At 54.1% G+C, this 17,522-nt stretch overlaps 1 protein-coding gene across 2 annotated transcripts in view; it reads left to right on the top strand.

Annotated features, from left to right (window-relative positions):
- LOC134983911 (oocyte zinc finger protein XlCOF8.4-like) overlaps positions 1-17,522 on the top strand; it is a 46,215-nt gene that overhangs the window by 3,540 nt on the left and 25,153 nt on the right. For both annotated transcript variants that reach the window (XM_063949523.1, XM_063949522.1), the window contains exons 2-5: positions 7,155-7,344; positions 13,880-13,958; positions 14,077-14,178; positions 14,319-14,759. In XM_063949523.1, the coding sequence (XP_063805593.1) occupies positions 7,279-7,344; positions 13,880-13,958; positions 14,077-14,178; positions 14,319-14,759 (688 nt within the window). In that variant the 5' untranslated portion in view covers positions 7,155-7,278. The remainder of the gene's footprint in view (positions 1-7,154; positions 7,345-13,879; positions 13,959-14,076; positions 14,179-14,318; positions 14,760-17,522) is intronic.

Below are 17,522 nucleotides of genomic sequence, written 5' to 3'. Positions count from 1 at the left end.
TCCTGTCCCAACCTATCCTAATATCCCCTCTCCTTCCCCTGACATTCTACTAATGCCCCCTCACCTAATGCCCTTCTATTGCCCTCTCTCCTGCCACTGACATTCTCTTAATACCCCCTCACCTGCATTCCCTACAATCTCCTAATGCCCCCTCACCTGCTGCCGCTGACATTGTCCTAATGCCCCCTCACCTGCTGCCGCTGACATTGTCCTAATGCTCCCACACCTGCTGCCCCTGACATTGTCCTAATGCCCTCTCACCTGCTGCCCCTGACATTGTCCTAATGCCCTCTCACCTGCTGCCCCTGACATTGTCCTAATGCCCTCTCACCTGCGGCCCCTGACATTGCCCTAATGCCCCCTCACCTGTGGCCCCTGACATTGCCCTAATGCCCCCTCACCTGTGGCCCCTGACATTGTCCTAATGCCCTCTCACCTGCTGCCCCTGACATTGTCCTAATGCCCTCTCACCTGCTGCCCCTGACATTGCCCTAATGCCCTCACCTGCTCTGCCCCTGACATTGCCCTAATGCCCCCTCACCTGCTCTGCCCCTGACATTGCCCTAATGCCCCCTCACCTGCTCTGCCCCTGACTTTGCCCTAATGCCCCCTCACCTGCTCTGCCCCTGACATTGCCCTAATGCCCCCTCACCTGCTCTGCCCCTGACATTGCCCTAATGCCCCCTCACCTGCTCTGCCCCTGACATTGCCCTAATGCCCCCTCACCTGCTCTGCCCCTGACATTGCCCTAATGCCCCCTCACCTGCTCTGCCCCTGACATTGCCCTAATGCCCCCTCACCTGCTCTGCCCCTGACATTGCCCTAATGCCCCCTCACCTGCTCTGCCCCTGACATTGCCCTAATGCCCCCTCACCTGCTCTGCCCCTGACATTGCCCTAATGCCCCCTCACCTGCTCTGCCCCTGACATTGCCCTAATGCCCCCTCACCTGCTCGGCCCCTGACATTGCCCTAATGCCCCCTCACCTGCTCGGCCCCTGACATTGCCCTAATGCCCCCTCACCTGCTCGGCCCCTGACATTGCCCTAATGCCCCCTCACCTGCTCGGCCCCTGACATTGCCCTAATGCCCCCTCACCTGCTCGGCCCCTGACATTGCCCTAATGCCCCCTCACCTGCTCGGCCCCTGACATTGCCCTAATGCCCCCTCACCTGCTCGGCCCCTGACATTGCCCTAATGCCCCCTCACCTGCTCGGCCCCTGACATTGCCCTAATGCCCCCTCACCTGCTCCCCCTATATTTTCCTAATACCCCCTCACCTGCTGCCCCTATATTTTCCTAATACCCCCTCACCTGCTGCCCCTATATTTTCCTAATAGCCCCTCACCTGCTGCCCCTATATTTTCCTAATAGCCCCTCACCTGCTGCCCCTATATTTTCCTAATAGCCTCCCACCTGCCCCTATATTCTCCTAATACCCCCTCACTTGCTGCCCCTGACATTCCCCTAATGCCCCCTCACTTGCTGCCCCTGACATTCCCCTAATGCTCCCTCACTTGCTGCCCCTGACATTCCCCTAATGCTCCCTCACTTGCTGCCCCTGACATTCCCCTAATGCTCCCTCACTTGCTGCCCCTGACATTCCCCTGCTGCCCCTGACATTCCCCTGCTGTCCCCTCACCTGCTGCCCCTGACACTCTCCTAATGCCCCCTCACCTGCTGCCCCTGACACTCTCCTAATGCCCCCTCACCTGCTGCCCCTGACATTCTCCTAATGCCCCCTCACCTGCTGCCCCTGACATTCTCCTAATGCCCCCTCACCTGCTGCCCCTGACATTCTCCTAATTAATGCCCCCTCTGCTGCCCCTGACATTGTCCTAATGCCCCATCACCTGCTGCCTACTGCCTCTCCTGCATCTGCCTGGCTGTCCCCTGACACATCTTCCTCTCCTGCCACCCCCTTTTCATCACCTGCCGTCCCCCCTGACTGTCACCTGGCGTAGCCCCCCCCCCCCATGGCCGTCACCTGTCGTCGTTTTCCCCCGCCCCCCTGGCCGTCAGCTGTCGTTTCAACCCCCCCCCCCCGGCCGTCACCTGTCGTTTCCCCGCCACCCGCCTCCCCCGGCCGTCACCTGTGTCTGTCGCCCCCCGGCCGTCACCTGTCGTTGCCCCCCCCCCCCCCCGCCCCTGGCCTTTACCTGACGGCGTGTCCGGTGGCTGCATGGGGGAGGAGTTGTGTGACCTTGTGGCTGCATGGGGGTGAGGTTGCGTGACCGGTGGCTGCATTGGGGGTATAACCAGCAGGCACAGCATAGTGAGGGTGGGATGTGTGATTGTAGCTGCATGGGGGTGGGGTGTGTGTCAGGTGGCTACATGGGTGCGGGGTAGGTGACCAGTAGTCACATCAGTGAGGGTGGGATGTGTGACCGGTGGCTGCATGGGGGAGGGGTGCGTGTCAGGTGGCTACATGGGTGCGGGGTAGGTGACCAGTAGGCACATCAGTGAGGGTGGGATGTGTGACCGGTGGCTGCATGGGGGAGGGGTGCGTGTCAGGTGGCTACATGGGTGCGGGGTAGGTGTCAGTAGGCACATCAGTGAGGGTAGGATGCGCACACATCACAGTTTGGTTGTGGTGGGAGAAGTGTGCACAGCAGAAGTGAGGGTAGAACGCTCCGCACACATGGGGTTGGGTGTACCTGTGCATCAGTGACGTGCGGGGAGACTGAGCTTTTCCTGTCATACTAACATATACGCCACAGTTTTGAATCTATACAGTATATAAAATATACAAAGAACATATAAATATCATCTTTGTATTATTCTAATCATTTCTGTAGTCAAAAGTCTGAAGTAAAAATTCTAGGGTAGGTGAGGCAGTGCCCCCCCCTCAACCTACCTTACCCGCACTCACCAAATTTATACTACTCCTCCTGTGTATAATGCCCAAATGAGTGTAAACTGCTGCACCTGTGTATAATGTCCACATGTATATACCACTGCACCTGTGTATATTGCCCACATGTGTATACTGCTGCACCTGTATATAATGCCCAAATGTGTATATACTGCTGCACCTGTGTATAATATCCACATGTATACACTGCTGCACCTGTGTATAATGCCCAAATGTGTGTATACCTCTGCACCTGTGTCTAATGCCCACGTGTGTATACCTCTGCACCTGTTTATAATGCCCACTTGTGTATACCTCTGCACCTGTTTATAATGCCCACTTGTGTATACCACTGCACCTGTGTATGATGCCCACGTGTGTATACCACTGCACCTGTGTCTAATGCCCACGTGTGTATACCGCTGCACCTGTGTCTAATGCCCACGTGTGTATACCGCTGCACCTGTGTCTAATGCCCACGTGTGTGTACCTCTGCACCTGTGTCTAATGCCCACGTGTGTGTACCTCTGCACCTGTGTCTAATGCCCACGTGTGTGTACCTCTGCACCTGTGTCTAATGCCCACGTGTGTGTACCTCTGCACCTGTGTCTAATGCCCACGTGTGTGTATACCTCTGCACCTGTGTCTAATGCCCACGTGTGTATACCTCTGCACCTGTGTCTAATGCCCACGTGTGTGTATACCTCTGCACCTGTGTCTAATGCCCACGTGTGTGTATACCTCTGCACCTGTGTCTAATGCCCACGTGTGTGTATACCTCTGCACCTGTGTCTAATGCCCACGTGTGTGTATACCTCTGCACCTGTGTCTAATGCCCACGTGTGTGTATACCTCTGCACCTGTGTCTAATGCCCACGTGTGTGTATACCTCTGCACCTGTGTCTAATGCCCACGTGTGTGTATACCTCTGCACCTGTGTCTAATGCCCACGTGTGTGTATACCTCTGCACCTGTGTCTAATGCCCACGTGTGTGTATACCTCTGCACCTGTGTCTAATGCCCACGTGTGTATACCTCTGCACCTGTGTCTAATGCCCACGTGTGTGTATACCTCTGCACCTGTGTCTAATGCCCACGTGTGTGTATACCTCTGCACCTGTGTCTAATGCCCACGTGTGTGTATACCTCTGCACCTGTGTCTAATGCCCACGTGTGTGTATACCTCTGCACCTGTGTCTAATGCCCACGTGTGTGTATACCTCTGCACCTGTGTCTAATGCCCACGTGTGTGTATACCTCTGCACCTGTGTCTAATGCCCACGTGTGTGTATACCTCTGCACCTGTGTCTAATGCCCACGTGTGTGTATACCTCTGCACCTGTGTCTAATGCCCACGTGTGTGTATACCTCTGCACCTGTGTCTAATGCCCACGTGTGTGTATACCTCTGCACCTGTGTCTAATGCCCACGTGTGTGTATACCTCTGCACCTGTGTCTAATGCCCACGTGTGTGTATACCTCTGCACCTGTGTATAATGCCCACGTGTGTATACCTCTGCACCTGTGTATAATGCCCACGTGTATATACCGCTGCACCTGTGTATATTGCCCACATGTGTATACTGCTGCACCTGTATATAATGCCCAAATGTGTATATACTGCTGCACCTGTGTATAATGCCCAAATGTGTGTATACCTCTGCACCTGTGTATAATGCCCACGTGTGTGTATACCTCTGCACCTGTGTATAATGCCCACGTGTGTGTATACCTCTGCACCTGTGTATAATGCCCACGTGTGTGTATACCTCTGCACCTGTGTCTAATGCCCACGTGTGTGTATACCTCTGCACCTGTGTCTAATGCCCACGTGTGTGTATACCTCTGCACCTGTGTCTAATGCCCACGTGTGTGTATACCTCTGCACCTGTGTCTAATGCCCACGTGTGTGTATACCTCTGCACCTGTGTCTAATGCCCACGTGTGTGTATACCTCTGCACCTGTGTCTAATGCCCACGTGTGTGTATACCTCTGCACCTGTGTCTAATGCCCACGTGTGTGTATACCTCTGCACCTGTGTCTAATGCCCACGTGTGTGTATACCTCTGCACCTGTGTCTAATGCCCACGTGTGTGTATACCTCTGCACCTGTGTCTAATGCCCACGTGTGTGTATACCTCTGCACCTGTGTCTAATGCCCACGTGTGTGTATACCTCTGCACCTGTGTCTAATGCCCACGTGTGTGTATACCTCTGCACCTGTGTCTAATGCCCACGTGTGTGTATACCTCTGCACCTGTGTCTAATGCCCACGTGTGTGTATACCTCTGCACCTGTGTCTAATGCCCACGTGTGTGTATACCTCTGCACCTGTGTCTAATGCCCACGTGTGTGTATACCTCTGCACCTGTGTCTAATGCCCACGTGTGTGTATACCTCTGCACCTGTGTCTAATGCCCACGTGTGTGTATACCTCTGCACCTGTGTCTAATGCCCACGTGTGTGTATACCTCTGCACCTGTGTCTAATGCCCACGTGTGTGTATACCTCTGCACCTGTGTCTAATGCCCACGTGTGTGTATACCTCTGCACCTGTGTCTAATGCCCACGTGTGTGTATACCTCTGCACCTGTGTCTAATGCCCACGTGTGTGTATACCTCTGCACCTGTGTCTAATGCCCACGTGTGTGTATACCTCTGCACCTGTGTCTAATGCCCACGTGTGTGTATACCTCTGCACCTGTGTCTAATGCCCACGTGTGTGTATACCTCTGCACCTGTGTCTAATGCCCACGTGTGTGTATACCTCTGCACCTGTGTCTAATGCCCACGTGTGTGTATACCTCTGCACCTGTGTCTAATGCCCACGTGTGTGTATACCTCTGCACCTGTGTCTAATGCCCACGGGTGTGTATACCTCTGCACCTGTGTCTAATGCCCACGTGTGTGTATACCTCTGCACCTGTGTCTAATGCCCACGGGTGTGTATACCTCTGCACCTGTGTCTAATGCCCACGGGTGTGTATACCTCTGCACCTGTGTCTAATGCCCACGGGTGTGTATACCTCTGCACCTGTGTCTAATGCCCACGGGTGTGTATACCTCTGCACCTGTGTCTAATGCCCACGGGTGTGTATACCTCTGCACCTGTGTCTAATGCCCACGGGTGTGTATACCTCTGCACCTGTGTCTAATGCCCACGGGTGTGTATACCTCTGCACCTGTGTCTAATGCCCACGGGTGTGTATACCTCTGCACCTGTGTCTAATGCCCACGGGTGTGTATACCTCTGCACCTGTGTCTAATGCCCACGGGTGTGTATACCTCTGCACCTGTGTCTAATGCCCACGGGTGTGTATACCTCTGCACCTGTGTCTAATGCCCACGGGTGTGTATACCTCTGCACCTGTGTCTAATGCCCACGGGTGTGTATACCTCTGCACCTGTGTCTAATGCCCACGGGTGTGTATACCTCTGCACCTGTGTCTAATGCCCACGGGTGTGTATACCTCTGCACCTGTGTCTAATGCCCACGGGTGTGTATACCTCTGCACCTGTGTCTAATGCCCACGGGTGTGTATACCTCTGCACCTGTGTATAGAGCCCACGGGTGCATGCCTCTGCACCTGTGTATAGAGCCCACGGGTGCATGCCTCTGCACCTGTGTATAGAGCCCACGGGTGCATGCCTCTGCACCTGTGTATAGAGCCCACGGGTGCATGCCTCTGCACCTGTGTATAGAGCCCACGGGTGTATGCCTCTGCACCTGTGTATAGAGCCCACGGGTGTATGCCTCTGCACCTGTGTATAGAGCCCACGGGTGTATACCTCTGCACCTGTGTATATTGCCCACGGGTGTATACCGCTGCACCTGTGTATAATGCCCACGGGTGTATACCGCTGCACCTGTGTATAATGCCCACGGGTGTATACCGCTGCACCTGTGTATAATGCCCACGGGTGTATCCCGCTGCACCTGTGTGTAATCCTTGGGCTCATATATTGTGTGTAAATCTGGCTCTGGTACTAGCCAGTGCCTCCTGATAAATGTACCTCACCGCACGTCCCTGGTGTGTATGTCTGGTAGGTACATTGAGTAGAAAGGAGGTAACCATAATGCAGAGGTAAGTGTGCCCGTTACAGGACAGGTGCACTGTGTGGGTTGGGATGAGTGTGTCTATTGGCACAGTAGTAATAATACAGGGACATGACTGGGGACGTGAGGGGATCTGGGAGTGTCACAGTGACATCACTTATATCTATATTAATAATACAGGGACATGACTGGGGAGGTGAGGGGATCTGTGTGTATTTACAGTGATGTCTCCCCCATTTCGCAGGGTTACACAGTAGTGAAGAAGACATCCGGTGAGTGTGAGACACCGAGCAGCCATCCCCGTGTGTCAGGAGGACTGCGCAGGACCCAGAGCCCCATCACGGTGCCTCCACCTCACTCACTGACACATGAGACACATTGACCAGAAGATCCTGGAACTCCCTAACAAGATCATTCAGCTGCTGACTGGAGAGGTGACTGCTGGGAATGGGACATTATACAGTAACACCAGGGGATGTGTCTGGGGGATGACTGGAGAGGTGACTGCTGGGAATGGGACATTATACAGTAACACCAGGGGATGTGTCTGGGTGATGACTGGAGAGGTGACTGCTGGGAATGGGGCATTATACAGTAACACCAGGGGTATGTGTCTGGGTGATGACTGGAGAGGTGACAGCTGGTAATGGGACATTATACAGTAACACCAGGGGATGTGTCTGGGTGATGACTGGAGAGGTGACTGCTGGGGATGGGGTATTATACAGTAACATCGGGGAACGTGTCTGGGTGATGACTGGAGAGGTGACTGCCGGGAATGGGGCATTATACAGTAACACCAGGGGATGTGTCTGGGGGATGACTGGAGAGGTGACTGCTGGGAATGGGACATTATACAATAACACCAGGGGATGTGTCTGGGTGATGACTGGAGAGGTGACAGCTGGTAATGGGACATTATACAGTAACACCAGGGGATGTGTCTGGGTGATGACTGGAGAGGTGACTGCTGGGAATGGGACATTATACAGTAACACCAGGGGATGTGTCTGGGTGATGACTGGAGAGGTGACTGCTGGGAATGGGACATTATACAGTAACACCAGGGGATGTGTCTGGGTGATGACTGGAGAGGTGACTGCTGGGAATGGGACATTATACAGTAACACCAGGGGATGTGTCTGGGTGATGACTGGAGAGGTGACTGCTGGGAATGGGACATTATACAGTAACACCAGGGGATGTGTCTGGGTGATGACTGGAGAGGTGACTGCTGGGAATGGGACATTATACAGTAACACCAGGGGATGTGTCTGGGTGATGACTGGAGAGGTGACTGCCGGGAATGGGACATTATACAGTAACACCAGGGGATGCAGTGATCGCGCTGTGCGAAATAAATTGTGGGTCCTAGGGACCCCTCACTATAAAAAATTGGAGTCCTACTCCACCGTTTCTGGGTCCCATCACACTTTATGAGGGGAGAGGGAAGGTTGCAGTTGGGACTGTGCGGGGGCCAGGTGGCATTTAGGATAGAGGGGTAAAAAGCAAGTAGCAGTTGGGGTGAAGCAGGGAGAAGTTGGGGCAGAGCGGGGCTGTAAAGGTAGGCAGCGCTGGGGGTAGGGAGAAAGTAAGTTCAGACAGTTGAAACTGTGTTGGGGTGGCTAGTGGCAGGCAGTGCTTGGAGTAGTTAGGGGTTAATTGTAGATAGCAGCTGTGGCAGTACTGGGGGGCAAGGAGGGATTTAGGGGCAGGAAGTACTGGGGGTCGAAGAGAGGCATAGCTAGATAGCAGCTAGGGCAGTAGTGGGGGCATGGAGGGGGTTAGGGGCTGGTAGTATTGGGGGTATAGAGGGGGCACGAGTAGATGGCTTGGATGGTACAGGGTGGCAAGGAGGGGGTTAGGGGCAGGCAGTACTGGGGGTAGAGATGCGGCTTGGGTAGATAGCAGCTGGGGTAGTACTGGAGAGCAGGGGGGGGGGGGGGGGGTTAGGGGCAGAAGTACCGGTAGGGAGGGGGTATGGATAGATACTGGGGATAGAAAGAGGGCATGGGTAGTTACTGTGGGTAGGGGATAGCTGGGGCTGTACTGGGGGCAAGGAGGGGGTTAGGGGCAGGAAGTGCTGGGGGTAGGGAGACAGCATGGGTAGATATTGGGGACAGTGGATAGGTGGGACAGTGCAGGGGGGCGAGGGGGTTAGAGGCAGGAAGTACTGGTGGTAGGGTAAGGGTAGATGGCTGCTGGGGCACCGGAGACACAACCTTTACACACGTGTGTGGCTGGCAGCGGGGACCGTGGGCGTATATGACAGCACCCCTATAGTACTATACACATCTTACCAGGTGCCGAGTGCGGGAAGTAATGCTGAGGAAGTAGCCGTGGCTGTGTGTGGGTACTCTCCAATGATGGCATCCTGGTCAGCGTAGCTGCAGCCAAGAAGAGGATGCTGAAGCGCTGGGTGTGTAGGAGGGGTGACGGCTGGTATCTAGGAGGCGATGTCCGGTGCTCGGCAGATGCTCCTTTCGGGACTCATGAGACGGCTCTGCGCATGACAGCTCAGCCGGTCTCTGTCATCAGGGAGAGGGTGAAGGCTGAAGACAGACATTCTGCTGCCCAGGAGATACGCTAGCTGCAGCTGCTGTGTGGGTTGTTACTGTGAGGCAGTGGGGTCAGGCCGCTCTGATGCAGCTGGCTGCTGTCAGTGTATCAGGGCAGACAAGTGGAGCAGGTCAGTGAATTCTTATTGGCTGACACGGTGCACACAGGCATCAGCGCGTCCTGGAGGACCCGCTCATTTTTAAAAACTGAGTCAATGCGCTATAACGCGTATTTTGTGATCACTGGAGGGTGTTACAGAGAGAGGGGGAGGAGCAGGAGATAGGGAGGGGAGCGAGTGAGTGTGTCAGAGAGGGAGAGGGGAGTAAGAAAGACAGTGTCAGGAAGAGAGAGACAGCGTCGGAGAGAGAAAGAGGGGCATTTAAGAGGATGTCAGGGAGAGAGGGAGAGGTGCATGAGAGAGTATGTCAGGGAGAGAGATGGAGAGGAGCATGAGAGTGTGTGTCAGGGAGAGAGATGGAGAGAAGCATGAGAGTGTGTGTCAGGGAGAGAAGCATGAGAGTGTGTGTCAGGGAGAGAGATGGAGAGAAGCATGAGAGAGTGTCAGGAAGAGGCGCATGAGTGTGTGTCAGGAAGAGAGAGGGAGAGGCACTTGAGTGTGTCAGGGAGAGGTAGGGAGAGCTGCATGAGAGAGAGGCACATGAGAGAGTCAGAGAGAGGGAGAGGCACATGAGAGTGTCAGGGAGAGAGGGAGAGGCACATGAGAGTGTCAGGGAGAGGGAGGGAGAGCTGCGTGAGAGAGGGAGAGGCACATGAGAGTGTCAGGGAGCGAGAGGCGCCTGAGAGTCAGGGAGAGGAGCAAGACAGTGTCAGGGAGAGAGAGGGAGAGGCACATGAGAGTGTCAGGGAGGGAGAGGCGCCTGAGAGTCAGGGAGAGGAGCAAGACAGTGTCAGGGAGAGAGAGGGAGAGGCACATGAGAGTGTGTGTCAGGGAGAGGGAGTGGCACATGAGAGTGTCAGGGAGAGAGAGGGAGAGGCACATGAGTGTCAGGGAGAGGAGCAAGACAGTGTCAGAGAGAGGGAGAGGCACATGAGTAGAGAGTCAGGGAGAGAGGGAGAGGCACATGAGTGTCAGGGAGAGGAGCAAGACAGTGTCAGAGAGAGGGAGAGGCACATGAGGAGAGAGTCAGGGAGAGAGGGAGAGGCACATGAGTGTCAGGGAGAGGAGCAAGACGGAGAGTGTTAGGGAGAGGGAGGCGCATGAGAGTGTGTCAGGAAGAGGCACATGAGATTGTCAGGGAGAGAGGGAGAGGCATATGAGATATTGTCAGGGAGAGGCACATGAGAGAGAGAGTCAGGGAGGGAGAGGTTCATGAGAGAGAGTGTCAGGGAGAGGGAGAGGCACATGAGTGTCAGGGAGAGAGAGGGAGAGGCACATGAGTGTCAGGGAGAGGAGCAAGACAGTGTCAGAGAGAGGGAGAGGCACATGAGTAGAGAGTCGGGGAGAGAGGGAGAGGCACGAGTGTCAGGGAGAGGAGCAAGACGGAGAGTGTTAGGGAGAGGGAGGCGCATGAGAGTGTGTCAGGAAGAGGCACATGAGATTGTCAGGGAGAGAGGGAGAGGCATATGAGAGATTGTCAGGGAGAGGCACATGAGAGAGAGTGTCAGGGAGAGGGAGAGGCACATGAGAGAGAGTGTCAGGGAGAGGCGCATGAGAGTGAAGTGAGACAGTGTTGGGGAGAGGGAGGGAGAGGCGCATGAGAGAATGTTGGGGAGAGAGGGAGAGGCACATGAGAGAGTGTCAGGGAGAGAGAGGGAGAGGCACATGAGAGAGTGTCAGGGAGAGGCACATGAGAGAGTGTCAGGGAGAGAGTGAAGCGAGAGAGTGTCGGGGAGAGGAACATGAGAGTGTCAGGAAGAGAGAGACAGCGTCGGAGAGAGAAAGAGGGGCATTTAAGAGGATGTCAGGGAGAGAGGGAGAGGTGCATGAGAGAGTATGTCAGGGAGAGAGATGGAGAGGAGCATGAGAGTGTGTGTCAGGGAGAGAGATGGAGAGAAGCATGAGAGTGTGTGTCAGGGAGAGAGATGGAGAGAAGCATGAGAGTGTGTGTCAGGGAGAGAGATGGAGAGAAGCATGAGAGAGTGTGTCAGGAAGAGGCGCATGAGTGTGTGTCAGGAAGAGAGAGGGAGAGGCACTTGAGTGTGTCAGGGAGAGGTAGGGAGAGCTGCATGAGAGAGAGGCACATGAGAGTGTCAGGGAGAGAGGGAGAGGCACATGAGAGTGTCAGGGAGAGGGAGGGAGAGCTGCGTGAGAGAGGGAGAGGCACATGAGTGTCAGGGAGCGAGAGGCGCCTGAGAGTCAGGGAGAGGAGCAAGACAGTGTCAGGGAGAGAGAGGGAGAGGCACATGAGAGTGTCAGGGAGGGAGGGAGAGGCGCCTGAGAGTCAGGGAGAGGAGCAAGACAGTGTCAGGGAGAGAGAGGGAGAGGCACATGAGAGTGTGTGTCAGGGAGAGGGAGTGGCACATGAGAGTGTCAGGGAGAGAGAGGGAGAGGCACATGAGTGTCAGGGAGAGGAGCAAGACAGTGTCAGAGAGAGGGAGAGGCACATGAGGAGAGAGTCAGGGAGAGAGGGAGAGGTACATGAGTGTCAGGGAGAGGAGCAAGACGGAGAGTGTTAGGGAGAGGGAGGCTCATGAGAGTGTGTCAGGAAGAGGCACATGAGATTGTCAGGGAGAGAGGGAGAGGCATATGAGATATTGTCAGGGAGAGGCACATGAGAGAGAGAGTCAGGGAGGGAGAGGTTCATGAGAGAGAGTGTCAGGGAGAGGGAGAGGCACATGAGTGTCAGGGAGAGAGAGGGAGAGGCACATGAGTGTCAGGGAGAGGAGCAAGACAGTGTCAGAGAGAGGGAGAGGCACATGAGTAGAGAGTCGGGGAGAGAGGGAGAGGCACGAGTGTCAGGGAGAGGAGCAAGACGGAGAGTGTTAGGGAGAGGGAGGCGCATGAGAGTGTGTCAGGAAGAGGCACATGAGATTGTCAGGGAGAGAGGGAGAGGCATATGAGAGATTGTCAGGGAGAGGCATATGAGAGATTGTCAGGGAGAGGCACATGAGAGAGAGTCAGGGAGAGGGAGAGGCACATGAGAGAGAGTGTCAGGGAGAGGCGCATGAGAGTGAAGTGAGACAGTGTTGGGGAGAGGGAGGGAGAGGCGCATGAGAGAATGTTGGGGAGAGAGGGAGAGGCACATGAGAGAGTGTCAGGGAGAGAGAGGGAGAGGCACATGAGAGAGTGTCAGGGAGAGGCACATGAGAGAGTGTCAGGGAGAGAGTGAAGCGAGAGAGTGTCGGGGAGAGGAACATGAGAGTGTCAGGGAGGGAGAGGTGCATGTGAGAGAGTTAGATATAGAGGAACAAGACAGTGTCTGTGTGAGAGAGAGGGGAAGGCAGCATGAGATACACTACCAACTACAGCAGCTCAGGCACAGGTCTCTGATGGGGGCGGGCAGTTCATTGTGTTAAGCCCCGCCCCCTAATTACCCGCGAATCGCGGCATGACCTGCAGGCTGCATGTACTAGGGGCAGACACTGCAGAGCAGACTGACTGGACTGGACCGGTCTTTAGTGCTCTCTCCCCCCCCCCCTCCCTCCCCCTCCCTCCGTGCTACATCTTCCGTGGCTGCCTCCTGCCAGCTACCGCGATACACAGGCTGCAGCCACCACAGTGATTTCCAGTCAGCATAGTACATAGTACTCAGATTCTCCTCCCCTCTCTCCCTTCCTCCACGGGGGAAAGGTAGATTCCTCCGGCCGGACAGCCTCACCTCCTCCCTCAGCGATGCGGACGCCTGCCAGCACACTGAGTCAGGCTGACTCACTGTAGTACCTGGCTGTCTCTTGCATAATGCCGCCGGCCGCTTCATTGAGGCTAGTTCTGCCCCCTCTGTCTCTGCTGCGGGATCGGAGCTGAGACTTCCGATCGTAGCAGGCAGCTTGAGTCCACTACACTACAAACCACTGCTGTCACTCACTGACACTGACTGCTGTGATAGCAGGATAATCCATGTTAAATGTGTGCGGTGCAGACGGTGAGGGGAGGCGGGGCGGTAGAACACACTGTGTATGGTCTCCTCCCCTTACAAGTTCCCTTCTTCTGATGCCCTGGAGACGGAACTGACTGACAGCGCAGGACAGCGCTGCTGGTCAGAGCGCGTCCTGAGGGACCCGGTGTTTTTTTTATTTTTGAGTCCCCACCATCAATTATCGGGTAAAATACGCGCCATAGCGCGTTTTTGCGATCACTGGGATGCGCCTGGGTGGTGACTGGAGAGGGGACTGCCGGGAATGGGACATTATACAGTAACACTGGGGGATGTATCTGGGTGATGAATGTATCACTGTGTGTGTCGGGTTCCTACAAGATGTCAGGATGTCACTGTCTATGTCTCCATGCAGGAGGGGGAGTATATAGAGGAACACAGGGGTCTGTACAAGGACGTGATGATGGAGAATCACCGGTCCCTCACATCACTGGGTAAGAGGAGACTGTCATGTAATGTACAGGGGAGAGCAGGTATGGGGGCCCCTACATACACACATCATCTGATAATCACATATATACACTGTACTCAGTCACTGTGTGTCTCCTACAGATGGGCCCAGTAACAGAGATACCCCAGAGAGATGTCCCCGTCCTCTGTATTCCCAGGATTGTACAGAGGAGAATACCAGGACCCCACAGGAGGATCAGGTAGGTGGGATTTAGGGTCTCTCCAATATATCTCAGTGACTGTCACTATATGATCTGTAGAGAAGCTGTGTGTCTTATACACTGATATTATACTGTTTCACCTCAGTTAAGTCTGACTGTGCAAATTTTTGTGTTTTTAGGTAGAACGTCTGTCTGATATTAAAACAGAAGATATAGAGGGAGAAGAAGAGACGTATGTGACTGATATAAAGGCAGAAGATATAGAGGGAGAAGAAATGTATGTGACTGCTATAAAGGCAGAAGATACAGAGGTAGAAGAAGAGACGTATGTGAATGATATAAAGGCAGAAGATACAGAGGTAGAAGAAGAGACGTATGTGAATGATATAAAGGCAGAAGATATAGAGGGAGAAGAAGAGACGTATGTGACTGATATAAAGGCAGAAGATATAGAGGGAGAAGAAGAGACGTATGTGACTGATATAAAGGCAGAAGATATAGAGGGAGAAGAAGAGACGTATGTGACTGATATGAAGGCAGAAGATATAGAGGGAGAAGAAGAGACGTATGTGAGGGATGATCAGCAGTGTAAGGAGGAGGAGATCCCTACAGATATCAGCACAGGTGAGTAATAAACACATATTCTCCTTACTCAGTGACTACAGCAATCTCTTATCCTACACCCTCCTCTGTCAGTACAAACTAATGAATGTGTATTTTTCCAGTGGGGGGAGTCAGGAGCCATCAGCACTGTGACCTGACGGTTCCGTAAGAGGGCCCTCACCACCTCGAGTCCCGCCTCCAGTCACAGAATGGATGTTTAGGTGACACAGTACCTGGCCAGATAGGGGATTCCCACTTACCGTCAGTAATCGCATGTTACCGACTATGATGCCACCACCAGACTCCTACCCTGCTGTGGTGCCTGGAACCACGGTTCTGCTCTGTATGCGTCGACACATTGTCTTACCACACCTGTGTGGTGCTGACTATTCCCCACTTGTCGCTTGTCTAGAACTCTGCGCGGTAGCTGGCGGAAGGCAGAGTTTGGGGACACTGAGTGTACCCTGGACAGCCGGAAAACTGAGCTAGGTTTCGCCTAGCCCTGCAGGTCGCAAGATGAGGCGGTCATCTTGAGGCAGAAGATGTTTATTTGCCCAAAATAGTCTTAAAAAAGACTCGCCAATACTGCAGATGTTTACAGCAGAACGCAAATGGTATAACACACTCTGGAGGCTCGCAGGCCTCCTTTTTATGTCCATGTTCCACACAGTACCACAGGGGGTAACCAATCACTATTTACTCATGAGCTGTGCAAACCTTGGCCACATGCACAGCTTCCATTGTCCTCTATGGACAGTGGGGAGTGGTCACTCTTCTTTGACCGTCCCATCCTGGAGGGTTGGGATCCACCCTGGTGATGATCAGTCTGGGCTGGGGGAAAGTTTTCCTGCTGAAACTTACTTCCAGGAATCTGCCCGGGACCTAGCTCACCAGCTGCTTACTGAATTCGGGCTCCAGAGATGGGCAGCCTAGATCCTCTGTCAGGGTTTTCTGTTCACCGAGGGTGATCTCTATGGATCCCCCCGCCGCTAGGGAGCCGGCTAGCCCGGTCCCCTGTGAGTGGCGCACCCACGGTGTCCATGTCTGCTCCCTCCTGGAGCCCGGCAGCCCATGACGTTCATACTGGCCGCCGCGGCCCTCTCCCACTGCAATGTTGAGGCGCAGGGAGCCCAGCTCCTGGACCTCAGCACCTGTCTCCTCCCGCCGCACAGGGAGCCGGCTAGCCTGGTCCCCCATCTGTGGCGCAATCTGGTCATCTGTGGCTCCTTTCTCCGGCGCATACACCGGGAGCCGGAGGTCCTGGTCTCCCAGCTGCGGCGCCTTGCAGCACTCTCTCCTCTGGCGCTGGTGTGTGTACGCGCCGGGGGTTTACCACTTCGCTGCCACTGGAGAGGATCCGGGCCGCAGCAGAGCGCCATCGATGATGATTTTTTTACATTTCAATACCTGGTGCCTAGCGTCAGTGCATTTTAAAAGTGTCACCAAGCGCCTAGTGTCCTGTAAATGGCGCCGGACACTTAAGGGTTAACCCCTTCAGTGCCACGGCTGCTATTAACCATGTGGCCGCCAGGGCCTCCGACAGCAAGCACCAATTATACTCCTGCTCTCCCCCTCACATCATGTCAGTTTCCAGCACAGAGATCTGACCAGTCTCCTCCCCACATTCTTTAGTTTATCTCATACATCAGGAATCATCAGCCCCTATTATACTCCTGCTCTTCCCCTCACATCATGTCACTGTGTGTTACCAGCCCAGAGATCTGACCAGTCTCCTCCCCACACTCTCTGGTGTATCTCATACATCAGGAGCCATCAGCCCCTATTATACTCCTGCTCTCCCCCTCACATGTCACTGTGTGTTACCAGCCCAGAGATCTGACCAGTCTCCTCCCCACACTCTCTGGTGTATCTCATACACCAGGAGACATCAGCCCCTATTATACTCCTGCTCTCCCCTCACGTCATGTCACTGTGTGTTACCAGCCCAGAGATCTGACCAGTCTCCTCCCCACACTCTCTGGTGTATCTCATACATCAGGAGCCATCAGCCCCTATTATACTCCTACTCACATCATGTCACTGTGTGTTACCAGCCCAGAGATCTGACCAGTCTCCTCCCCACACTCTCTGGTGTATATCATACATCAGGAGCCATCAGCCCCTGTTATACTCCTGCTCTCCCCTCACATCATGTCACTGTGTTACCAGCCCAGAGATCTGACCAGTCTCCTCCCCACACTCTCTGGTGTATATCATACATCAGGAGCCATCAGCCCCTGTTATACTCCTGCTCTCCCCTCACATCATGTCACTGTGTTACCAGCCCAGAGATCTGACCAGTCTCCTCCCCACACTCTCTGGTGTATATCATACATCAGGAGCCATCAGCCCCTATTATACTCCTGCTCTCCTCCTCACATCATGTAACTGTCACCAGCAGCCATACTGTGTGCTAGCAGTACCTCAGCCTATGGTATTACATGCCCTGAGTGTCTCTATTAGCACACGCCGGTCTATAGATAATCCATATAGACCGGCGTGTGCTAATAGATATATTAATTTCTCTGACGTCCTAGTGGATGCTGGGGACTCCGTAAGGACCATGGGAATAGACGGCTCCGCAGGAGACTGGGCACATCTAAAGAAAGATTTAGGACTATCTGGTGTGCACTGGCTCCTCCCCCTATGACCCTCCTCCAGACCTCAGTTAGATTTCTGTGCCCGGCCGAGCTAAATGCACACTAGGGGCTCTCCTGAGCTCCTAGAAAGAAAGTATAGTTTAGGTTTTTTATTTTCAGTGAGACCTGCTGGCAACAGGCTCAC

Source organism: Pseudophryne corroboree, assembly GCF_028390025.1.
Source record: "Pseudophryne corroboree isolate aPseCor3 chromosome 3 unlocalized genomic scaffold, aPseCor3.hap2 SUPER_3_unloc_29, whole genome shotgun sequence".
Classification (NCBI taxonomy): domain Eukaryota; kingdom Metazoa; phylum Chordata; class Amphibia; order Anura; family Myobatrachidae; genus Pseudophryne; species Pseudophryne corroboree.
This window is presented reverse-complemented; position numbering and strand designations above follow the sequence as displayed.